At 37.5% G+C, this 22,349-nt stretch overlaps 1 protein-coding gene and 1 long non-coding RNA gene across 3 annotated transcripts; one reads left to right on the top strand and one right to left on the bottom strand.

Annotated features, from left to right (window-relative positions):
- The first annotated feature begins 303 nt into the window (after nucleotides 1–303).
- On the top strand, nucleotides 304–10,640 carry LOC140857834 (uncharacterized). Of its 2 annotated transcripts, XR_012141240.1 has the most exons (5): nucleotides 304–1,185; nucleotides 2,160–2,466; nucleotides 9,022–9,178; nucleotides 10,097–10,250; nucleotides 10,348–10,640. It is a non-coding gene; the product is annotated as an uncharacterized lncRNA (long non-coding RNA). The 2 variants fall into 2 exon arrangements; XR_012141239.1 differs by having other exon boundaries at nucleotides 310–1,185; nucleotides 10,097–10,640.
- A 1,350-nt stretch (nucleotides 10,641–11,990) lies between these two features.
- On the bottom strand, nucleotides 11,991–21,887 carry LOC140858008 (uncharacterized). The gene is made up of 4 exons (XM_073257425.1): nucleotides 21,647–21,887; nucleotides 21,327–21,499; nucleotides 14,936–15,403; nucleotides 11,991–12,083 (listed from the first exon to the last, which is right to left on the bottom strand). The coding sequence occupies exons 1-4, from the start codon at nucleotides 21,885–21,887 to the stop codon at nucleotides 11,991–11,993; spliced, it is 975 nt and encodes a 324-aa protein (XP_073113526.1).
- Nucleotides 21,888–22,349: the final 462 nt, after the last annotated feature.

The following is a 22,349-nucleotide window of genomic DNA, read 5'->3' on the forward strand; positions in this document are numbered from 1 at the left end:
TTACGAACCTAATTGGATTAGCGTTTGTTTAAGAATTAGTTAACTTAACTCAAACATGATAGTATATGTTTAAACCCTTATCCTCAATCCATTTGGATTCATATGTGGCATTGGGCTTTGATTAGTCAAAGACCAAATCTATTTGGATTCTTAAGCCACCTTTGAATGGTCAAAGGGTTATCTAGGAAAGAGTCCATGGCTCCTTGGATTGTGGGCGTCCAAGTGTTAGATGCTTGAAAGGCTTCTCCATGCCATTTAACTTGGAAGGGCACCTCTTCTCATTCTTGCGTGAAAGAGTTTCTCGCATCCTTATTTTCTCCACGCCATTTATTGTGCACCTTTTGCATTAATATGGGAGAATTTAATGAGATGGCGCCTCCTCTTTTTCTCCTTAACTCTAAGTGTTTAATGCCATAAAAGAGGAATTTAACTTTGAGAAGGAATCCTCCAAATTCCCTCACACCCCTTTGGTCTTCATGTGTAGGAGTTCTAAGCGCCTCTTAACTCTCTCTTTTAATGACACGTGAAAGTTGTTTCATGAGTCCGTGAAGCCCTCATGCCTCTTGGTTTTGGGAAGTCCAAGAGTTGAATGCCATGTGTTATTAAATCCCCCTCTTGAGAAGAGCTTTTTGGCATTAAGATTTTCTTACACCCTTGTGCTCCACGCGAAGATGGTCTTCATGCCCATGATGTTTTACGCCCACTAGGGAGGAGTCCCACTTAAAAAGAACTCCTCCATCCCTCGTAAGATAAGAGTCTTCATGACTCAAAGGTTGGCACACACAAGGGTTGGGTGGTTGAGGGAAATTAGAGTCCTATCATGACTCCTTATTGAGTCAAGACTTGGGTCTAAAATGAGGGGCTGAAATGCTATGGGATTGAGTGAATCTATTAGATCAAAAATCAGATGTAAGGTATGATTCAATAGGTCCAAAAGTTGGACAGCAAGAGGGCCAAAAGATGAGAGGATTTACATATCCAAGAGAGGGAAGAAAGGAGATTAAAAAATCACCAGTAGTTGGTGATGCAAAGGAAGGAGCAGTTGCTGAATTTCTTGAGAAGAAAATTCAGTGAATCCAGATTGAGGAGAGTCCTAGATCGAGATCCATGTGGATCACCATTGGAGGGTACATATTGGGTGCCTTAAGGATACCAATCAGTGGGCAACTCAGATCATCTTGTAAGGTATATTATTTTTTATCTTTCACTTAATATATTTTATGATTCATGTTTGATTGATATCATCAAAGCAATTTTTGGTTTCGGGTCCAGATCTCATGTTTTCAATTGTTGTTGCATGTTTCAAATTTTAAAATTAATTTTCACTATGCATCCGAATCCCAACAGTAGTATCAGAGCCATCCTTGATTGATTCAATCAAACAATATATTATTATTATGATATAGATTAGATCAAATTCATGATATATCAAAATCAGATTTTGAATGATATTTAATTGCTAGTTTGTTGCATCCTTTGCTAAGAATAAAAGTTATTTTATCCATGATCAAATCCTGATATGCAATTTCATGGCCTTAAGAATTGTGTGACAAGTTTGGGTAAGATCTTATGGTCTGAAATTTTTTATGGAATTGCTACTTTGTGTATGTGATGCATGGGATTAATGGTTGTTGCATGTGATGCACACACCCTAGACCCAAGGTCAGCCACCACAGATTGGGCATTGGTCATGGTGGGGTCTCCCATCATAGTTCCTGACCTAGGAATGTGGGCGGCTGAAAAATCTACATCAGAGAAGAGATGCTTCAAATATAAATTAGGATTTTGATGATGGATCTGATTTGACTACAATTTATTGGCCCAATGCGATTAGAGTTTATGATTGTAGATCAAATCAGATTCATAGTTCTAATTAGATTGAATTTTATGTTTAATTAAAGTTGATTTAATTGTCATTGACTTAATTTGATTAGGACTTGATGAAGTGAATTTCAGTGCAGGGATAAAACGATAATTTTAAAATTTTTTCAAAATTATAATTTTACAGTAAAAAATATTAATTAATCTAATTAATTAACATGTGTTTACCCTACACTAGGATCTAAATATGATATATAGCATACATTTAAATTTGAAATTCAAACTTCTACAGTAAACAATTTACTGTTATGTGTTCAGAACACATTATCTTCGTGCAGGTAGTCGATCACTGCAATCTGATCACCGTCTGAAAGGTCTGATTATTGCAACGCAGCCACACAGTGTGTCTGGCTTCCGTGGATCATCCACACGAAGCTCTTGGTCTGATCGGCTCCTCACGAATGCTAGTTCGTTGTAGAGCCCTTTCGACGGTCGATGCTGATCGAACTCCTTCGATCGATGTTTGCTGACTCCTCGGATGCTCTAGATCATCAGCAAAGATGGTAGAGAGATTGATGAAGTTCTTTCTGAAGTTTGGTGGGCCCACAACACTCGTAGCTCACCTTCTCACTTTCCGAACCCCAGGTAAAAACCCTAGGTTACTCACTGAAAACCCTGTGCCCACTCTTGTTTCTTTTCTTTCTTTTTCTCTCGAAAGTTTTTGAACTTCCTACTCATGCACAAGGCTTCCTCACGCCTACTATTCTCTCTTGGAAAATTTTTACATACGCCCCACCTCCCTTTCTCTTTTAAAACAGTGCAAGACATGTCTTATCCGCATGAAAGGATAAAGATAAGTGGTTGCACACTTGAATTCAAATCGAATTTGAATTCAAATGCAAACCAACTCATCCTTATCCACTCTTGGCGTGAGAAGAAAGGAGGCATGGCTTCTTTGTGCATGGAGAGTTTACACGAGAAACTCTTTCTCATGTAAAGCAAGGGGCGCACAAGATAAGGTGGGTGGTGCATGGATTAGTTGGTTGCCCATTCAAATTCAAACATCCTTTGAATTTGAATGGCCAACTAACTTATTTTTATCCAGATAATTGGTGCACAAGGGTGGGCGTGGGATGCCTTCTGCGTGGGAGAAAATTCATGAGAAGTTGCTTCTCGTGAATTCAAATGGGTGCAGAGAAGTGAGGTGGTGCAGGGAGTTGAATTCAAAAGGTGGTTTGATCATAATTGAACCAACCTAATCAAAATAGGTTAAGCACAATTAGACTAAGTTAAACCCAACTTAATTAGGCTTATTTAGGCTCAATAAAATCTTAATCAAATCAGGAATTGACTAAGCCCAACCCCTGATCAAATCAGGGACCAAACCACTTCGATGATTAGGTCAACACTTAACCTAATTGGGTCAAATCCAACTGAATCCAATTCAATTGGACTTGATCCAAAAATAATTACTCAATCAAATTGAGTTAATTAGCAATCAAATCATTAATTAAACCTATCATAAATACTGAGTCCAAATTCGATGGGCAATCGGACATCAGAGTCCATCGATATGAAACCCTAATCAAAAAGTCCCAAACCAGTGGGACTCTTGACCTCGGTACCCAAAATGTGTGGAACTCATGAATAGAGAATCCTGATTCTCGATCACAAAGTTTCAGACATATAGAACTCAAAGTCCATGAGCATTAGGACTCTTTATCAGCCATCAGATCAGATAGGAACCTCTAATGTGTTTGACCCCGCAGGTTCGAACCTAAGTCGGTTGCACAGGAACCAATTCCTGTACTAATCGAAGTGACCATCTAGCAATGATACCCGACATCCGGATAGGTCGAATAGTCGCAATCGCAATACTCAAAACCTACGTGAATATGGTTACTGTATAATTCATCTTTTTGACTCCTGTGTTTAGGATAATTCAGGGTTAAACTGTCAACCGTGATCAGATCATCCGAATCGTGCTCAACTCAAATAGTCCTGTGACTCCTCACTAGGACTACCCTGGTCAAGGTTTTGCTAAATTGAAACACGACTGTACACAGCTCCTGAACTGGAGTGGTCAATCCCATCTTGACACACGCACCGACAAGTCAAGTACTTGACTACACCCAGCAGCCTTCCGTCACTGAATTAGAAATTCAGGTAGTCCAGTGCCTAAGTGCAGTGAGTTGCTTGCAAGTCATTGTGGTGGTCTCAGGTCGAAGGGACAGTTATACCCATATCCCATCGGAGCAAATCTTGATAGCAGAAAAAGCTTCGGAGTCGGTCACATTCAGTGTAGATGTACCCTTACATCTCACTTGTATGCCATACCAGTGTCTCCACACTTCTTGGTTAAGAGGACAACCAACCCATATGGCACACAACGACCTATGCTTGATAAACGTTGTTATCCTTGGTAACAACGTATCATTTGGTCGCGAACAGGTTTAAGGACTAAATGACAAATCCTCTTTTGTCGAGTCTAAATAGTCTTAAGGACTTCACCACAACACCGGAGTTCATTAGAAGATGAAACAATTTGTGATGAAAAATATCAAAATAACTTTTATTAATTTATAATTCATATACTAATACAAGAAAGAGCACAACCATAAATGATCAGGCCCGACTTTGGCCGGTCAACCTAACCACCATCAGCAAGACTCAATCAAATTATCATACTATGAATGATAATTCCATTAGTCAATAAGTACCAGGCCTTTAGGCCTCCAATGATTATTAAACTAATGGACTCATTATCACTCACTTAATGGGAGGCTATGACTTAGTTATCACTATAACTTAATCATTTTTAGGGACCTAATAATTTTTGAAAATTTTTCTTAAAGGATAGAAGAGAAAAAATTAACCAGCTAATTTTAATCCTCCCACTGACTTCACCAAGTCAGATTAAAAAGGATTTAATTAAAACCGGTATTAGGAGCACCTAAATCAGTCACACTAATTTATCTAATGGCATGGATGAGCCCTAATCACCAAGTGATCTAATCAAAATCTAACTCACCAGGTTGGCCAAGTAAGTGAGATAAGTGGTGGGGATATGCCATTAACTCATCAGAGATCGAATCAATGCGAGTAGCTTCCACTAAAAAACCACTGGTCAAACTGCCAAACTTACCTTAGACACCAACGGTTCATTAGTTTTAATTTGATCAACTTAGTAAATAGGGTTCCACTGCGTAGCCATGAATTAAGTCCATCTTGGTCTAGTTAAAGACATGGACCCATTCAACTACAACTATTGGAGTTGAGTCTAGAGTGTCTTTGACCTAATCTAATTTAACTTTTGATTAGATTTGATCAATTACTCTAATTTAGTTCATTTCTTTAAGCTAATCTTAGGTCTAACCCATTTATGGACCTAATCCATCTAACCCATTGACCCACAAGTTTATGCAATTGTCTTAGGTCTTAATTCACAATTCTAAACCAACTAGACAACACTTAATTCGTTTAATTAAGTATTTGGGTTGATGGGTCAGGGTTTGGTATTTCGAAAATAATTTTCAAATTTGAAAGGTTTTATTTTCTATTTACCAAATATGTTGACTCATTTCACAAACGGATCAGCATATTTCATAAACAGCAATCCTATTGCTAATTACATAACAGAAAATAACTCAATCAAAATAAATTATGAATATTCCTTTAGATCTAATCTAACACATTCATGATAAATTTTATAATTGAACCTTTACAATTAAGTCTTTTCGCTGCTTCATCTGCATGGGATATAATTACAGCGGCACCCCTACCGTCATAGGAGAACCCCATCAAATGGGAGGAGAGGGCCTTTAAACCCTACTTTTCTCCTATGACCAGACGACCATGGCAACTAACCCAATTAGACTACTTGCTACTTGGATCAAGTATATCTAAATATAGCAATTTTAAAATTTAAAATTTAAATTTTAAATTTTAAATTTTGAATTTCAAATTTCAAACAAATTTCAAATTTTTGAATTTCAAATTTTGAATTTTAAATTTAAAATTTCAACCAAATTTTAAATTTTAAATTTTAAATTTTAAATTTTTGAATTTTGAACTTTTAGATTATAACTTAATCTACGCATGCAAATGTATATCATATTTTAGAACCTGCTCTGATACTATTTGAAGTGAATTTCAGTGCAGGGGTAAAACGATAATTTTAAAACTTTTTCAAAATTATAATTTTATAATAAAAAATATTAATTAATCTAATTAATTAACATGTGTTTACCCTACACTAGAATCTAAATATGATATATAGCATGCATTTGAATTTGAAATTCAAACTTCTACAGTAAACAATTTACTGTTATGTGTTCAGAACACATTACCTTCATACAGATAGTCGATCGCTGCAATCATATCACTGTTTAAAAGGTCTGATCATTGCAACATAGCCACACAGTATGTCTGACCTCCACGGATCATCTACACAAAGCTTTCGATCTGATCGGCTCCTCACGAATGCTAGTTCGTTGTAGAGCCCTTTCGACGGTCGATGCTGATTGAACTCCTTCGATCGATGTCTGCTGACTCTTTGAATACTCTGAATCATTAGCAAAGATAATAGAGAGGTTGATGAAGCTCTCCTTGAAGTTTGGTGGGCTCATGACACTCGTAGCTCACCTTCTCACTTCCCGAACCCCAGGCAAAAACCCTAGGTTACTCATTGAAAACCCTGCACCCACTCTTGTTTCTTTTCTTTCTTTTTCTCTCGGAAGTTTTTGAACTTCCTACTCATGCACAAGGCTTCCTCATGCCCACTATTCTCTCTCAAAAAATTTCTACGCACGTCCCACCTCCCTTTCTCTTTTAAAACAGTGCAAGACGTGTCTTATCCGCGTAAAAGGATAAAGATAAGTGGTTGCACACTTGAATTCAAATCGAATTTGAATTCAAATGCAAACCAACTCATCCTTATCCACTCTTGGCATGAGAAGAGAGGAGGTGTTGCTTCTTTGTGCGTGGAGAGTTTACGCGAGAAACTCTTTCTCGTGTAAAGCAAGGGGCGCACAAGATAAGGTGGGTGGCGCATGGATTAGTTGGTTGCCCATTCAAATTCAAACATCCTTTGAATTTGAATGGCCAACTAACTTATTTTTATCCAGATAATTGGCACACAAGGGTGGGCGTGGGATGCCTTCTACGTGGGAGAAAATTTATGAGAAGTTGCTTCTCGTGAATTCAAATGGGCATAGAGAAGTGAGGTGGCGCAGGGAGTTGAATTCAAAAGGTGGTTTGATCATAATTGAACCAACCTAATCAAAATAGGTTAAGCACAATTAGACTAAGTTAAACCTAACTTAATTAGACTTATTTAGATTCAATAAAATCTTAATCAAATCAAGAATTGACTAAGCCTAACCCCTGATCAAATCAGAGACCAAACCACTTCGACGATTAGGTCAACATTTAACCTAATTGGGTCAAACCCAACTGAATCCAATTCAATTAGACTTGATCTAAAAATAATTACTCAATCAAATTGAGTTAATTAGTGATCAAATTACTAATTAAATTTCTCATAAATACTGAGTCCAAATCCGATGGGCAATCGGACATCAGAGTCCATCGATATGAAACCCTGATCAAAAAGTCTCAAACCAGTGGGACTCTTGACCTCGATACCCAAAATGTGTGAAACTCGTGATTAGAAAATTCTGATTCTCGATCATAGAGTTTCAGACATGTAGGACTCAAAGTTTACGAGCATTAAGACTCTTCATCAGCCATCAGATCAGATAGGAACCTCTAATGTGTGTGACCCCATAGGTTCGAACCTAAGCTGGTAGCACAGGAATCAATTCCTGTACTAATCGAAGTGACCATCTAGCAATGGTATCCGACGTCTGGATAGGTCGAATAGTCACAATCACAACACTCAGAACCTACGTGAATATGGTTACTGTATAATTCATCCTTTTGACCCCTGTGTTTAGGATGACTCAGGGTTAAACTGTCAATCCTGATCACATCATCCGAATCGTGCTCAACTCAAACAGTCCTATGACTCCTCACTAGGACTATCCTAGCCAAGGTTTTGCTAAATTGAAATATGACTGTACACAGCTCCTGAACTAGAGTGGTTAATCCCATCTTGACACACTCATCGACAAGTCAAGTACTTGACTACACCCAGCAGCCTTCCGTCACTGAATTAGAAATTCAGATAGTCCAGTGCCTAAGTGCAGTGAGTTGCTTGCAAGTCACCGTGATAGTCTCAGGTCGGAGGGACAGTTATACCCATATCCCATCAGAGCAAATCTTGACAGCAGAAAAAGCTCCGGAGTCGGTCACGTTCAGTGCAAATGTACCTTTACATCTCACTTGTATGCCATACCAGTGTCTCCACACTCCTTGGTTAAGAGGATAACCAACCCATATGGCACACAATGACCTATGCTTAATAAATATTGTTGTCCTTGATAACAACATATCATTTGGTCGCGAACAGGTTTTAAGGACTAAATGACAAATCCTCCTTTGTCGAGTCTAAATAGTCCTAAGGACTTCACCACAACACAGGAGTTCATTAGAAGATGAAATAATTTGTGATAAAAAATATCAAAATAACTTTTATTAATTTATAATTCATATACTAATACAAGAAAGAGCACAACCGTCAACAGGCTGACGATTGACTTTGGGACACTATTCCCAACACTTGAGTCATAGTTGATCGAATTTTTGTGAATCTAATTGGATTAGGATTTGTTTAAGAATTGGTAAACTTAACTCAAGAGGATGACATATGGTTAACTCGTAATTGAAAATGGATCAAAATTTGAATCCAAATAAAAAATCCTAGATGGATCCTATACTCATGAATTTGAACATCTTAAGTGACATGTGCATGAATGATATCACAATTAGAATAACATGGATAGTTTATTATCATACTTTATAAAATTATTATAAATTGCATGATGAATGGTTATGGACTAGAAACACCTATGTGATGGATGTATCTATGATGGCTGATTGTATAGATATATCTACAATGGTTGTAAATTTTTAAATAGGAGTGGGGTGCCCCTGATGCATTATATTTTCAGTTGTATCTTTCTTTTCCTTCCTATGTATGTTTCCAACTGCTGATTGAAACTTTTATATGTTGATGTAAAATTAAGGATAAAAAATTTTATTTATAAATAGATAAAAATTTTTTCTTTATATTTGCAGATAAAGAAAGAAGACGGTGCATGCATTGAAGCCTTCATGAAGATGAAGATTGGACTACCAGGTGGCTTGAGAGCAGAGGCACATGAAGATCGATCATGAGATGGTTTAGTCTGTGATGCACCTAGGATGAGACCTATAATCCATCCAAGTGGCTCAGGTGGATTATACTAGAAAAGTCTATAACTATCCGATTTCTTTATATGCTCTTTTATGCTAGTAGTTATATATATATATATATACTGCTTGTGATGGATATATATATATTTTGGATGTGCTTGAGACCTAAGTTTCTCATTTAAATTTTATTATCATAATGGCGAGGTGTTAAGAACACTACCCATGCCTTCCTTCACGCTAAGCCAATAGAGTATGTCAAAAACTATGGTGAGTTTATTGTGCTATCCACAAAACTTGCTATAGAGCTTGATGTGATGTTGACTTAGTGCATAGTAATGCTTATGGGATATTTAGCTCATGCTAAGTCAATAGAATATGTCAAAAACTATAGTAAATTTATTGTGCTATCCACAAAGCTTGCTATAGGGCTTGATGTGATATTGACTTAATAATATTTATGGCATATTTAGGTACTACTATCTTATTATGCTATTTACAAGGATAGTATTATTTAAATATGATCATATGAAAATGAAGGATATAATTTAACTAAAATATTGTAGTTTATTGTGCTATCTACAAGGCTACAAGTGTTTTAGAGGTAAAGTTATATTGAGAGTTACATGAGATACAATTGGTAAGAGTTACCTACCCTTGAACTCATAGAAATTTATTGTACTATCCACAAGATTTTATATGAGAAATTGAGATCTCAACCCCACTAAAAAAATTGATGACAAGGTTTCTCATTTTTCATACTAGAGAGCTATGAAATTCTCCAAATAAGTGGGAGACACGATTAGATAAAAGATCTCATCTAATTGTGCATGTCTTCCCAAGTAGTCTCTTTATGTTTTGTTCTTATATATTTATCTACATTTTCACTATCACTGCCAATAAATTGGTTGGATCGAACTACATAGATTGATTGAGGAACCTGAGAATAGTTCTTATCCAGGAGAAAGTCTCATATATATCCTTGATGCTTCTGGTCTTGATTCAATCGGGAATGATGCTATTGAGGAGGAAAGGAGGAAAAGCTGCATATACGATATGGCAAGGTGATAGTACGACTGTCAAGTATATTCTGATTGATTTGATCATGTGATTAGGTCAGTTAGATTCTTGTTATGGATGGTGAGTTAATCCAAGATTTGATCCTACAAACACTCTTTGATTCTGCAAACACTCTTTGATTCCTTCTTTCAGTTTATGGATAGCATCATTGAGAAGAGGAAGGTGAAGATGTCTCCACCAAAAATATCTTTTTCTATTGTAGCAATGTTGAGTATTGGAAAGAAAATTACAAGAGCTATCTTGCAAGTGTGAAGTAGTAACAAGATACAAAGATTACATCTGCTAAAGATTTGTATATGATACAGACTAATTTTATCATTGAGTCTTTAGCTTCAGATTCTAAGGTATTAGATATTGCATGTGGTTTTCATTTATGCAAGTTATTGCAGGGACTATAAGGAACAGGAAAGCTAAATAAAGGTGATTTCGAGTTATTCAGTGCTAGTGAAGAGTCTATCTAAGCCTAAGCTAAAGAAACATATTTATTACAACTATCACTTAATGATAATGTTCTTCATATTGATGAGAACAAGAAAAGAAAGTGAGAATATGTGAATGTCACATACTTCTAATATTACCAACTTGGCCATATTAGTGAGTTAAAGATAAACAAGTTATACAAAGCAGAGTTCTTTGATCGATTTTGAATTATATAGAACTTGTGTTAAAAAAAATCAGACCGCTGTGGTATGTTTAAGATTAATCAGGAACAAGAGAGAAGGAGATTAATCATGCCCTAGGGTGTACAAGAGGAGAAGAAAAAGAGAAGGGAGACAAGGGACTGGGAGAAAGAGCCAAAAATTTCATTCACTGTACCTCCCTGACTTAATTTACATTGTATAAATACTATACAAAAGGATCAAGCTCAATGCTCAAGAAAACTCCCAAAACAACTAATCTGATGCGATGCAATCTCCGAGCCCATGTACACCCATGACTCATATGCACACACCCCATTGGACTAAAATCCAGCCCAAATACATGATTAGTCCCTTTTAAAGCTATTAGACCAAGGCCTAAAGTCTCTAGGAAACAAACCCGATCCTAAACCAAAACAAAAAATTCGTGCAACTTTAACCCACGAACTGGGTCGGCTCAGCTGAAACTGAGTCAGCTCAGTATACCACTTAGTCGACTCATTCTTGGATTGAGTCGACAAGTCTGCTGCCATCTACGGACTTCCAAAAATATACCTTTCGGTCTGTTCTCAGAGTTAGCCAACTCAGACCATGACTAAGTTGACCCACTTGAACTGAGTCGACCTACCTAGAAACTGGATCGACTAAGTTATCGTGCCACGCCAGAACTCCAATATGCCATGCTTCTATCTAATGATTTTTTCAGACTTAGTTGACCTATCCTGAGATTAGGTCGACCCATCTTTAACTTAGTCGATCCAGTCTGAAGGTGAGTCAACTAAGTTTTTGCTGCTATCATCTCTTTAGCTTCTTTCTTTTGCTAGCCTTCATGTTCCTCTGAGGCTTTGGATTGTCAAACCAGATTTTACAATCTCCACTTTGGTACTTCATAGTCTCAACAAACTCTTCCCGATCTAATAGTCCCATCAGTCCCACACATTTGTAAAAGCCATCCTAGGAAAGAACCTTTGTAAGTGCATCAGCTGGATTCCTTGAAGTATGCACCTTCACTAGATTTACTTCACCCTCTTCCACAAGCTCCCTAATTTTGTGGTATCTAATGTCTATATGTTTTGTTCTAGCATGGTAGATAGAATTCTGAGCCAGCATCAATGCACTCTGACTATCACAATGTAGTCAGACTATCTCTTGTACGAAGTCCATCTCCAACAACAGTCCCTTCAGCCACAATGCCTCCTTAGCTACCTCTGTCACTCCAATATATTCAACCTTAGTAGTGGACAAGGTTGTGATAGGTTACAAGCATGATCTTCATGAGACTGGACCCCCATACATGCTAAAAATAAAATTAGTAGTAGACTGTCTGGTATCCACATCTCCTCCAAAATCAGCATCCACATTGTAGGAACCAGATCTAGGGTTTCAGAGTTAGATCTTAAAACTTTTTCAAGATCATACAGCGGAAGACTTAAATAAATCAAAATTTATTTTCTAAAATCAGAGAATCCCTAGATCTAAGATCCTATTACATGATTATTACATAGCATTAAATCAAAAATTAAAATATATAAATATAGCATGAACTACATGTTGATCATATCAACATATTTCTATACTACATCTAATGTATGTATTAAACAATAGATCAGATCTATTACCTTGCAAGTTAGATGTTCTAACCTCGCTGATCTGAGCTTAAGGATGATGTTGCAAGCCGCACACATGTCTGGCCTCTAGAAGTCATCCACACGAGCCCATGAATCTCGATCAGAAGTCCTGCTTCAGGAAATCAGCACAGTATGCTAGTACTGCACTGATCCTTCTTTGACGGTTGATCAGGTGCCTCCTTCTTCTTGATTTGGACTCTTCCAAAGATGAAAAGTAAAAGAAGGAGTTTCAAATCTGATACACTCTCAGGAAACTCAAGATGGAGGGAGGAAAGATATGAAAATAAACAACCCTAGAAGAAGACCCTCTTCTTCTTCTCATTTCTCTCTCTAGACATCCTAACTTGTGTCTTTTATATCTCCATGACCTAAAGGTATTTCTCTCTTATTTTTGGATGGCCCAAAGGTCTCTCAAATATCTATCGTTTTCAAAACTTTCATAAAAAAACTCATCTTATATAGAGAGATATGATAGAGTCTTTGTCTAGGTCAAATACCTAGTCAAGGCTTATCCAAACATGGCAAGTTAAGGGGCGCCCAACTCTTGAGCACCTCCTCCATATTTTCATGCATGGATCACCAGAAAAGGGTGCAAAATATATACCTTAAAAGCCACAAAAATTCTAAAAAAAATTTAGATAAATTCGGTGCAAAATTAAATGAGTTTTGGATTTCTAAAACTCTATCTCATAGAATTCGAAATCCAAACTTATTCCTTTTTGATTTGATCCAAACCACCTTTCATGTAAGAAAGAAGAGAGGAGACCTTTTGTGAACGTGGGAGAGACCTGGGAGAGGGCTTTTATCACACAAAATAAGAGGAGATTGGCATTGAATGAGAGAGAGGGCGTGGGGAAGGCTTATGTGGGGCAAGGTGGAATCCTAGTCTTACTAGGATTCTATCTTATGACTTGTTTTAATTTGGTTTTCCAAACTAAATCAAACCAAAATTAGATCAACCTAATTAAAATAAGTCATAACCCAATTAAGAACCTAATTTAATCAGATTAAATTAGATTTAAATCTGATTTAATTTTCTAATCAAATTAGAAATTAGATTGATCCAAGTCTTAGTTGAACTAGGACTAGTTTTTCCTTGCACTTGGCTTATCCAATAAACCAATTAGACTTGATCCAATCAAGTCCAAACTAAATTTAATTAAATAATATTTAATTAGACTTAATCTCAGCCCATTGACTTAATCAAATTAAGCCAATTAGTAATCGAATTGCTAATTGATCCTCCTGCAACACTTGCACTGGGTTAAATGTCAATCGTATTGATCATTTAACCCTAGAACGATTTTTAATCGTTGATCAATCATCTGATCGGGTCATAAACTCTAATGTGTGTGACCTTATAGGTTCGAACCTAAGCCGATAGCATAGAAACAAATTTTTGTACCAATCAAAGTGACCATCTAGCAATGGTACCTGACGATTGGATAGGTCGAATGTGTAGAACAACATCCTTAGAATCCATGCGGATATAGTTTTCATATAATTCATCCCCTTGACCAAAATGATCATAAGACACCCCAAAGTTCAACTGTCAACTCTGATCAGGTTGTCCACATTGTATTTCAAAATATCAAATCCATCTAATGGATTACCCTGGCCAAGGTTTTGCTAAATTGAAATACAGCGACTCATTCTTCTCCAACTCTTGGAGTGGTCAATCCCATCTCGATCACACTCTGACTTCGCAAGTATTTGACTGTGCCCAGAAGCCTTCCATCCCTGAATTAGAAATTCAGTTAGTCCAGTACCAAAGCACAGTGAGTTGCTTGCAAATCACTGAGGCGATCTCAAGTCTAAGGGACACTTATACCTATATCCCATCAGAGATATTCTCGACAGCAGAATACTCTGGAGTTGGTTACGTTCAATGATGATGTACCAGTATATCTCACATGTATGCCATACCAGTATCTCCACACTCTTTGGTTAAGAGGACAACCAACCCATATGGCTTACAGCGACCTATGCTCGATAGAAGCTGTCGTCCTTATTAACAGCCCATCATTTGATCGTGAACAGTTTTAAGGACTAATCGATAAATCCTCTCTTTATCGAACTTAAATAGTCCTAAGGACTTCATTATAACAACGGAGTTCATTAGAAGATGAAAACTTATGATGAAAATACCAAATATATTTTATTTATTAACAAATCAATTACAATACTTGGTTGCTCAACCATCAACAGCTTGACGATTGACTTTTTGAGACACATTTCCCAACACACATAACCTTCAATCTGCCCCAGAGCTCCTTTGGTTAAGTTGAGGTTTCCGTCTGCACCCTCCTACTGTCCAAAGCAAATGCCGACTCCAATAGTGCCAACCAAATACCTAAAAATCTCCTTCAGTGTACTCTAGTGCTCTCTATTAGGTCGTGCTATGAACCTGCTAACCTGACTCACTGTATGGATAAGATCTAACCTACAACATACCGTCGCATACATTAATGAACCTACTCTAGAGGCATATGGCACCCTCTCCATTTCTTGATCCTCCACCTCAAACTGTGGCGATATACCCTTGGAAAGTTTGTAGTGCCCGACAAGTGGCATTGCCACCAATTTTGCCTCCTTCATTCCAAATTTTTCGAGTACCTTCTCAATGTAGCCACCCTGAGACAAATATAGCAGCTTTTTCACTCTATCCTTGAGGATCTTCATGCCTAGTATCTTTCGTGCAGGCCCCAAATCCTTCATCTCAAACTCTCGAGATAGGGCTACTTTTAATTCCTGCACCACTCCTACTCTACAAGTTATTAACATGTCATCCATATATAGGAGTAGGTACAATCTGGACTCATTCTCTAGAGTCTTCACATAGACACATGGGTCATGCTCACACCTAGAAAGCCCTATGCTCCTCACATATGAATCAAAGTGCTTGTACCACTGCTTAGGAGACTGCTTCAATCCATATAGTGATTTTTGTAGCAAACACATTTTTCTTTCTGATCCTGAATCTGTGAATCCCTGTAGTTGCGTCATATATATGCTCTTCTCTAAATTTTCATAGAGGAATTGTTGGAAAATGTGTTCCAAAGTCAATCATCAGCCTGTTGACGATTGTACTATTTGATGTAATTATATATAAATTAATTAATAAAATATTTATTTAGTATTTTTTCATCATGAGCTTGTATATCTTCTATATCGAACTTCTGTATTATGATAAAAGTCCTTAGGACTATTTTAAATCGATAAAGGAGGATTTATCATTTAGTCCTTAAATGAGTTCATGACCAAATGATATGTTATTATTAGGATAATAGACATATCAAGTATAGGTTGTTGTATGCCATATAGGTTGGTTGTCCTCTAAATCAAGGAGAGTGGAGACACTGGTATGGCATGCAAGTGAAATATTCAAATGATTTTGTAATGAAGTAGAAAAATAAAATAGGAAGAATACTAAAACTCTTTGATCTGACCGAGGAGGAGAATACCTCTCCAGTGAGTTTTTGACATACTTAGAAGAGAATGTGTTTCTCTCACAATGGACCCCTCCTGAAACATCACAGCATAATGGTGTATCGGAAAGGAGGAATCAAACTTTGTTAGACATGGTTCGATCCATGATGGGCTTTGCAAATCTGTCGATCTCTTTTTAGAGATATGTACTCGAGTTAGCTTGTTATATTTTAAATAAAGTTTTGAGTAAGTTTGTAAGTAAAACACCACATGAGATGTGGACAAGATGTAAGCTAGCACTCTCTCATCTTAGGATTTGGAGATGTCTGGCTTATGTCAAATATCTGAAAACTAACAAGTTTGGACTTAGGTCTGATAAGTGTCTATTTGTAGGGTATCCAAAAGAGACCAAAGGGTATTATTTCTACCTTACTGACGAATAGAAGGTGTTCATCAGCAAAAGGATAGTCTTTTTAGAAAAGAAGTTCCTTATAGAAGGAACTAATACCTCAAAAATTAAACTTGATGAAGTTCGATCGATAGAAGAACTAATACAATCCAGTAAACCCATTGAGTTGGATTTGATTAGATCAAATCTAAAATCTGTTGTAGAAATATCTTTAAGGAGATCCGATAGAGCACCACATCAACCAGTTAGATACTATAGTTTCTTGGTTTAAAATGGTGATTCAGTGGAACTCGAAGAGAACAATAAGGATCCGATCACCTATATGGATGCGATACAGAGGTTTGACTCTGATAAGTGGCTAGAAGCTATGAAATCCAAAATAAAATCCATGAGATTCAACAATATATGGACATTGGTTGACCCACTTGAAGGGGTAAAACTCATAGGGTGTAAGTGGGTCTTCAAAAGGAAGAGGGGTGTGATAGAAAGGTAGAGACCTATAAAGCCCATTTGGTTGTCAAGGATTACTGTCAGTGTTTTGGTATTGACTATGACGAGATATTTTTTTCTGTGGCAATGCTCAAGTCTATTCGGATTATGCTTGCGATAGCAGCATATCTGGACTTTAAAATCTGGCAAATAGATGTGAAAACAACTTTCTTAAGTGGAGAGCTAGAAGAAGAGGTGTATATGATACAACCTAAAGATTTTATATCCACAGATGAGTCAAAGGTGTGCAAGCTTCAAAAGTCCATTTATGGACTTAAGCAGGCATCTTGGAGTTGAAACATGTATTTTGATAAAGTGATCAGAACGTATGGCTTCATTAAGAATGGAGAGGAACTCTGCATATACAAGTGGGTTAATAACTCAGTAATAGTATTTTTTATTTTGTATATGGATGATATTCTCTTAATCGAGAATAACATCCCTACATTATAAGGAATAAAAGTTTGGTTGTCATCACAGTTCTCTATAAAAGACTTGGGAGAAGCATCCTTCATCTTTGGGATGAAGATCTATAGAGATAGATCTAAAAGGTTGCTTGGATTATCCCAGTTGACATACATTGGTACTATGCTAAAAATATTCAGCATGGAGAATTTCAAAAAATACTATCTTTCGATAGGCCAAAAAATTTCTTTCTCGAAGACTGATTGTCGGACAACTCCTCAAGAGAGAGAGCGTATGAGTAGAATTCTATATGCTTCGGTAGTGAGATCTATTATGTACACCATGACATGTATACGATCGAATGTATCATACTCACTAGGGGTACTGAGTAGATACCAATCTGATCCAGGTGAGAACTATTGAAAGGTCGTAAAGACCATCCTTAAGTATTTGAGAAATACTAAGGATCAGTGGCTTATCTATAGAGAATCTGACTTAAAACTTATGGGGTTTATGAACTTTAATTTTTAATCAGATCATTATGACAGCAAGAGCGTGTCGAGATATATTTATACCCTGAACGGTGGAGCAATCTGTTGGAAGAGTTCTAAGCAGCACAATATGGCTGACTCTACTTATGAGACAGAATAAATCATGACATCCGATGCTGTGAAGGAAGCTGTATGGTTACAAAAATTTATCAACGAGCTCAGAGTGGCACTCTTCCTTGATGGCCCCATCTTATTGTACTATGATAGTACTGGCGCCATTACTCAAGCAAAGAAACTGAAGTCACATCAGCGGACCAAGCATATTCTGCATCGCTACCACCTGATCTGAAAAATCATGGATCGAGGTGACATCGACCTTCAGAAGATCGATGGAAAGGAGAACCTGATCGACCCATTAACTAAAGCCCTTGCGATTAAGGAGTTCGAAGATCATAAAATAAAGATGGGTATACGATTCTATGCTGATTGGCTTTAGTACAAGTGGGGGTTGTTAGAAAATATATCCCAAAGCCAATCGTCAGTCTATTGACGGTTGTGCTATTTGATGTAATTGTATATGAATTAATTAATAAAATATTTATTTAATATTTTTTTATTATGAGCTTGTACATTTTCTATATCAAACTTTTGTATTATGATGAAAGTCCTTAGGATTATTTTAAATCGATAAAGGAGGATTTATCGTTTAGTCCTTCAATGAGTTTGTGACCAAATCATATGCTATTACTAGGACAATAGACATATCAAGTGTAGATTATTGTGTCCCATATAGGTTGATTATCCTCTAAATCAAGGAGTGTGGAGATGCTGGTATGGCATGCAGGTGAAATGTAAGAGTACATTTCACTGAATATGACCAACTCTGGAGCACTTTACTGTCAAGAGTCACTCCGAAGGGATATCGATATAAGTGTCCCTCCGATTTGAGATCACCATGGTGACTTATAAGTAACTCACTATGCTTTGATGTCGGACTACCTGAATTTTTAATTAAAGATCGAAAAATTTTTGGATACAGTCAAGTACTTATGAAGTCGGTGTATGAGTCAAGATAGAATTGACCACTCCAAGAGATTGGAGAGAATACTTTGTGTTTTAATTTAGTAAGATCTTGACGAGGGCAATCCTTGTGAGGAGTCATAAGATTTATTAGGTTGAGTCACATAATGGATGTACCATTAATAGTTGACAGTTTAAACTCTAAGTCATCCTAGCATCAAAGGTCAAAGGGATAAATTATACGGTAACTATATTCAAATAGATTCTTGAGTGTTGCTTTGCATATATTCGACCTATCTGAATATCGGGTACCATTGCTAGATAGTTACTCTGATTGGTACAGGAATCAATTTTTATGCTACCGACTTTGATTCAAACCTATGGGGTCACACATATTAAAAGTTTCTCTCCGATCATATGGCTAATCTGAAGAGTCCCAGTCAATGGAGACTCTGGTGAAGAGTCCCGCTAGATGGAGACTCTGCTGAAGAGTCCCACTAGATGGAGACTCTAGAGAAGAGTCCTACTAGACTTGGACTCTATTATTAATAAAAGATTAATTAGTGATTAGATTACTAATTAGCTCAATTTGATTGAGCATTAAAGTCTGGATCAAGTCTGATTGAATTTGACTCAATCAGGTCAAGTCTGATTAGGTTATGAGATAACCTAATCGGTAAGAAAAAAATATAAGAGTCTAATTAGATTAGGTTCATCATATTTTATTTGGGTCTAATTGGATTGAGTTTGAAAGAAATCCAATTAGTTAAATCCTAGAATCCCAAATGAGTAGGACTCTATCCCTTGTGCCACCTAAATTGTCTCACATCTTTTCTCACCACATAAAATCAGTTTTTATATGTGAAATTAGAAAATAATTTTTTTTATCACCCATTAAGGATAGGAATTGGTTAGTTTTGATTTGAATTTAAATTGGTTTGAATTTCAACTTAAAACCTTATCCATATCCTTCCACACGTTGGTTGCTTTTGAAGGGATCTATTGTGTATGAGAAAAGAAGGTCTTTTCAATTGATTTTTATGTTCAATTTTTTTTGGTTAAGTCCCTTTTTAAGTTAGATAAGGGTGAGAAAAAGTTGGAGTCAAATTAAAATTCAAAAGAGTTTAAATTGCAACAAACTCCAGCCCTTATCCTATTTTATCTGGTTTGCGCGACAACCATAAAAAGGCTATAATTTTGTGTGCCAAAGGAAGAGAGCTTTTCACCATGAGATACCCAGAGAGAAGGAGGGTTGAAAACACTTCTTTGGAACATGTGGATTGGGTGGGTTTCCTTCCTTCTTGGCATGAACAAAAGAGGAGACCGATCTCCTCTCGGGTGAGCGACCTAGAACTATTCTAGAATTTTGGATGAGAGAAAAACTATAAAAAAGAGAGTTTTCATCAAAGATTTCTCCACCATCCAGTATCTTCCTCTGCTCCATCTTTGACATTGAAAAGGTCTGAGGTGATTGAAGAAGAAGATCAAGTCAAATCTGCCATCAGAAGCCGACTGCACGAGCTAGCACTCCCACGGAGGGCTGATCGGTTTGAGGGCTTTGTGTGGACCATCCGTAGAGGCCGGACGCTTGTGTGGGTGTGAGAGATCAAAGAAGACTTCCAGATCTACGTTCTTGATCATGGTGTTAGACTACCCACACTCAGATATTGGGTTAGGAACCCTACAAGTGATAGATTAGATCTATCACTAATTGCTGTACTTGTTCAAATATTTGTAATTTTAGATTCAAATTTTTATGCATTTAAATTTATGTGATAAATCTAATTATAGGAGTTTTAAGATTAGATCTTATGCATGTATTTATAGATTAAATAGTTTAATCTAATATTCTTTCATTAAAAATTTTGAAATGCATGTATGAAATCCCTAACAGATCCTACAGGAATGCCATCTTGACATCCATCTGTTCTAGCTCCAAGTCCTGAGCTGCAACTATACTCAACAATACTCGAATGGATGTATTTTGATGATAGAAGAAAATATCTCACTAAAGTCAATGCCTTCCTTTTGGGAGTATCCCTTTGCCACCAGCCTCACTTTATACCTGATGCCCCCTACTCCGAAGGCCCTTCCTTGCACTGAAAGATCCACTTGCATCCGATGGATCTTTTTCCTTCTGGTAGCTCCACCAACCACCAAGTCCTATTCTTATCGAGTGACTACATCTCTTCAGACCTAGCCTGAACCCACCTATCTCTATCATGGCTCTCCACTACCTCCTGATAGGTATACGGGTCTCTATTCGCAGTCACAAGGGCATATGATACAGACTCCTCAAAGCTATATCATGCTAGTTGCTGCATATTTCTCTTGGACTTATGTAGTACAACCCCGATATTTGTCTTAGATCTAGCTTACTCCTGCTGGACCTCCTGGCTTCCTCCACTTGTCTGTACCCTCTCCAACAGTGGAGACACCTTTGGAAAGTACTCCATCTGACTATCATATCCTCCAGATGTACCTTCTCATCTTTGGAGGATTGAGCTCTCATCGAAGACCACATCTCTGCTAATGATGCCTTCTTCTCTAAGGGATCCCACAGCCTGTATCCCTTTACACCTCGTGGATAGCCTAGAAATACCACCTTCTTTGACTTGGCATCCAGCTTGCTTCGCTCACCAGCAGCCATGTGCACATGGGTCGTGCACTCGAACACTCTAAGGTGGTTCAACTCCACCTTCTTCCCAGACCACTTCTCCTCAAAAATACCACCTTCTAGTCTAGTATGAGGTGACTGATTCATTAGGTAGCATGCTGCATCCAACGAATCCACCCAAAATGTCTTGAAAAATCATGCCTGTAGCCTCATGCATCTCGCCTTCTCTAAGAGAGTCCTATTCGTCCTCTCAGCCACCCCATTCTGCTGTGGAGTTCTCCTCACTGTGAAGTGCCTCTTAAAACCACACTCCTCATAGAACTCCTGGAACTCTCTATTGGTGAACTCTTCGCCATTATCTGATCTTAAGCACTTGACACTGCATCCTTGCTCTGTCTCCACTTCAGCTTTCCACACCTTGAACTTAGAGAAGACATCTAACTTTTTCCTCAAGAAAAAAACCCAGATCTTTCTCGAGAAGTCATCAATCAGTGTTAAGAAGTATCTGACCCCATTCCTGACCAAAACAAGTACTGGTCCCCACATATCTGTATGCACAAGCTCCAATGGGGCAGCACTCCTAGCTGTACTGATGGCAAACTGAACCTTTTTCTACTTGTTCATCTGGCATGGCTCACAGACCTCTGAAACTCCACCCTTCATGCCTAGAATCAGTCTATGCTTACTCAGTTCTTGCATCCCTCAATCTCCCATAAAGATGGCTTACTCAGTTCTGGCATGGCTTACTCAGTGCTTGCTCATTTATGGCCTAGGCGGTAGTGCCATAAACGATGCAGATCTTGTTGGTCCTGTGCCGCAGCTGCCATATTAGAATCTTCTGTCACCACTGAACCATCCAATCTGTATTGATTGTTCTCCAACCTTCTTCCTCTCATCATAACCATGGCCCCCTTGGAGATATTCAGCACACCACTCCTAGCATGACTGCTAAAGTTGCATCCAATCCTCTCCAAATAATCAAGTGACACTAAATTTTTCTTCAACTCT

Source organism: Elaeis guineensis, chromosome 5, assembly GCF_000442705.2.
Source record: "Elaeis guineensis isolate ETL-2024a chromosome 5, EG11, whole genome shotgun sequence".
Lineage (NCBI taxonomy): Eukaryota > Viridiplantae > Streptophyta > Magnoliopsida > Arecales > Arecaceae > Elaeis > Elaeis guineensis.

Coding starts and splice junctions, on each gene's coding strand:
- LOC140858008 (XM_073257425.1), bottom strand. CDS start 21,887: ATGTGGGGACCAGTACTTGTTTTGGTCAGGAATGGGGTCAGATACTTC. Junction 15,404..21,326: donor ATGCCAAGTCAAAGAAGGTG/GTATTTCTAGGC, acceptor GGATTGAAGCAG/TCTCCTAAGCAGTGGTACAA. Junction 12,084..14,935: donor GTTCATTAATGTATGCGACG/GTATGTTGTAGG, acceptor TCCACTACTAAG/GTTGAATATATTGGAGTGAC.